Source organism: Sinocyclocheilus anshuiensis, unplaced genomic scaffold (genome assembly GCF_001515605.1).
Source record: "Sinocyclocheilus anshuiensis isolate Anshui unplaced genomic scaffold, SAMN03320099.WGS_v1.1 scaffold580, whole genome shotgun sequence".
Lineage (NCBI taxonomy): Eukaryota > Metazoa > Chordata > Actinopteri > Cypriniformes > Cyprinidae > Sinocyclocheilus > Sinocyclocheilus anshuiensis.
This window is the reverse complement of record NW_015554099.1, coordinates 481,554-483,487: the sequence shown is the minus strand read 5'-3', so window position 1 is coordinate 483,487 and position 1,934 is coordinate 481,554. Positions and strand designations below refer to the sequence as shown.

Sequence of the window (1,934 nt, the reverse complement as noted above, 5' to 3'; positions counted from 1 at the left end):
GTGCGCGCGCTCAGCTACAGCTGCAAACCTTATACACATTTATTGATGCTTTAAATAGACTCACAACAATCCTGTAGCTAGACACTCGCTTATCAGTAAATGATGAATGCAAACTTTTCTAATGAATAATTTAGATAATTTAAGTTAGGTGCATAAGTAGTGTTTAACAACATGTTAAACATTGTTGTTGTCTTTCTCAAACCCTTGTGTTTCCCACAATTCTTTTTCATTCTTTTTCTTTTTTCTGTGACAGTGTTGTCATTAAGATCAAAAACGAGCAAACAAAAACAACCTTTGACTTTTTTGTTTTTTACTGTGAAACTCAGCTAGATAATGAGATCTCAATTTTGAGTTAAATTTCAAATTTTCTCATGTACAGTATTTCATATGTACAATGTTTTTCAAGTGACTTTTTTTGTTTTTGTTTTTTTACCTGACTCTTTAGTGTTTGTCAAAGTGTTGATTTTTGGCAAATTGCAGGGAAACCACTGGAGGGTCAGTTTGACCCCAACACAAAAGTCATGACAAACTCTGTACAGCCTTTCCAAAACACATCAGTGTGTTGAAACTTTGCAGTGACATTCATGACCCTAAATGAAACATATTCACAAAACCTCAAGAAGAAATAAGTAGTTTAACCAGCATTTTGAGCAGTTTGAAAATCAAATTGACCCCAACACAACAATAGGGTTAAAAGATGTGCCACATTTTGAAAGAAAAAATAAATGATTTGTCTGTATGTTTCTGTTTCCTCAGAATACAGAGATTCAGAGACTCCTGCAGAAAGCCTGTGCTGACGCTCCAGACGTTCATCCGGTCAAAACACACTCCAGAGGAACAGAGGGCATTGTGGGTAAGAATCAGATATTTGATATTTGTACTTTTATTTAATCTCAACACTCTAGTAGGCTATGATGAACATAGTATTATATGATATGCATTGCATTATGAATTTATGTTGTGTAATTAAACTGAACTCTGTTATTTCTCCAACAACTTAATCAATAGTTCAAAGAGTTAAACGACATGAGAGTCCCAGCAGTGGCAGAAAAGACGCAGACCTCACAAAACAAAGGTACATTTACTGTCAATTAATGACTTGTTTATTAACATAACATTGAGGGAAAAAAAAAATCTTCTCTGCCGTTCAAAAGTTTAGGTTGGAAAGATTTTGTAATGTTTTTTGTAGCCTTAATGACCAGTCTCTTCTGGTCATTAAGGCTACATTTATTTGATCAAAAACACAGTAAAAACTGTAATATTGTGAAATATTATTGCATTTTCAACTGCAATTGTTTTGTATTTGAATATGTTTAAAAATGTAATTTATTTCTGTGATGAAATCTGAATTTTCAGCATCATTACTCCAGTCTTCAGTGTCACATGATCCTTCAGAAATCATTGTAATTTGATGCTCAAGAAACATTTCTGATTATTATCATAATTGTGCTGCATAGAGAAAGTTCAAAGAACAACATTTATTTTAAATGGAAATCTTTTGTAATATCATAAATGACTGTATTGCAATTTGATGCACAATTCCTTAATAAAAGTAACTTTTTTTTCTTTATTGTGATCATTCACTTTCTGACTAAATTTAATTTCCCTCAATATCATTTCAAGCTGTTTATGAGAAGCTTTTGCTCTTAACAGGAGTCAGAAGAGGACAGACAGAGCAGCGACCACCATAGGAGTATTAGACCAGGTACCATTCTCCAGATATCTGTCTTATTTATTTATCTGTTTGTTTATTTACTTAAGTACTAACTTAACTTAACTTAACTGAACCTAACTTAACTGAACGTAACGTAACTTAACTTAATTCCCAAGCCACAATAATAATTTCCAACCATAGTGACCATTTGTATAATCTTACTTATGTACTAACTGAACTGAACTTAACTTAGCTTAACTTAACTTAACTTAACTTAACT

General features: G+C 32.3%; 1 protein-coding gene across 1 annotated transcript in view; it reads left to right on the top strand.

Moving 5' to 3' along the window:
- Positions 1-1,934, top strand: part of ankrd27 (ankyrin repeat domain 27 (VPS9 domain)) — a 43,285-nt gene that overhangs the window by 35,583 nt on the left and 5,768 nt on the right. The window contains exons 26-28 of the mRNA XM_016461838.1: positions 757-853; positions 1,009-1,075; positions 1,654-1,705. Coding sequence (XP_016317324.1) covers positions 757-853; positions 1,009-1,075; positions 1,654-1,705 — 216 coding nt within the window. The remainder of the gene's footprint in view (positions 1-756; positions 854-1,008; positions 1,076-1,653; positions 1,706-1,934) is intronic.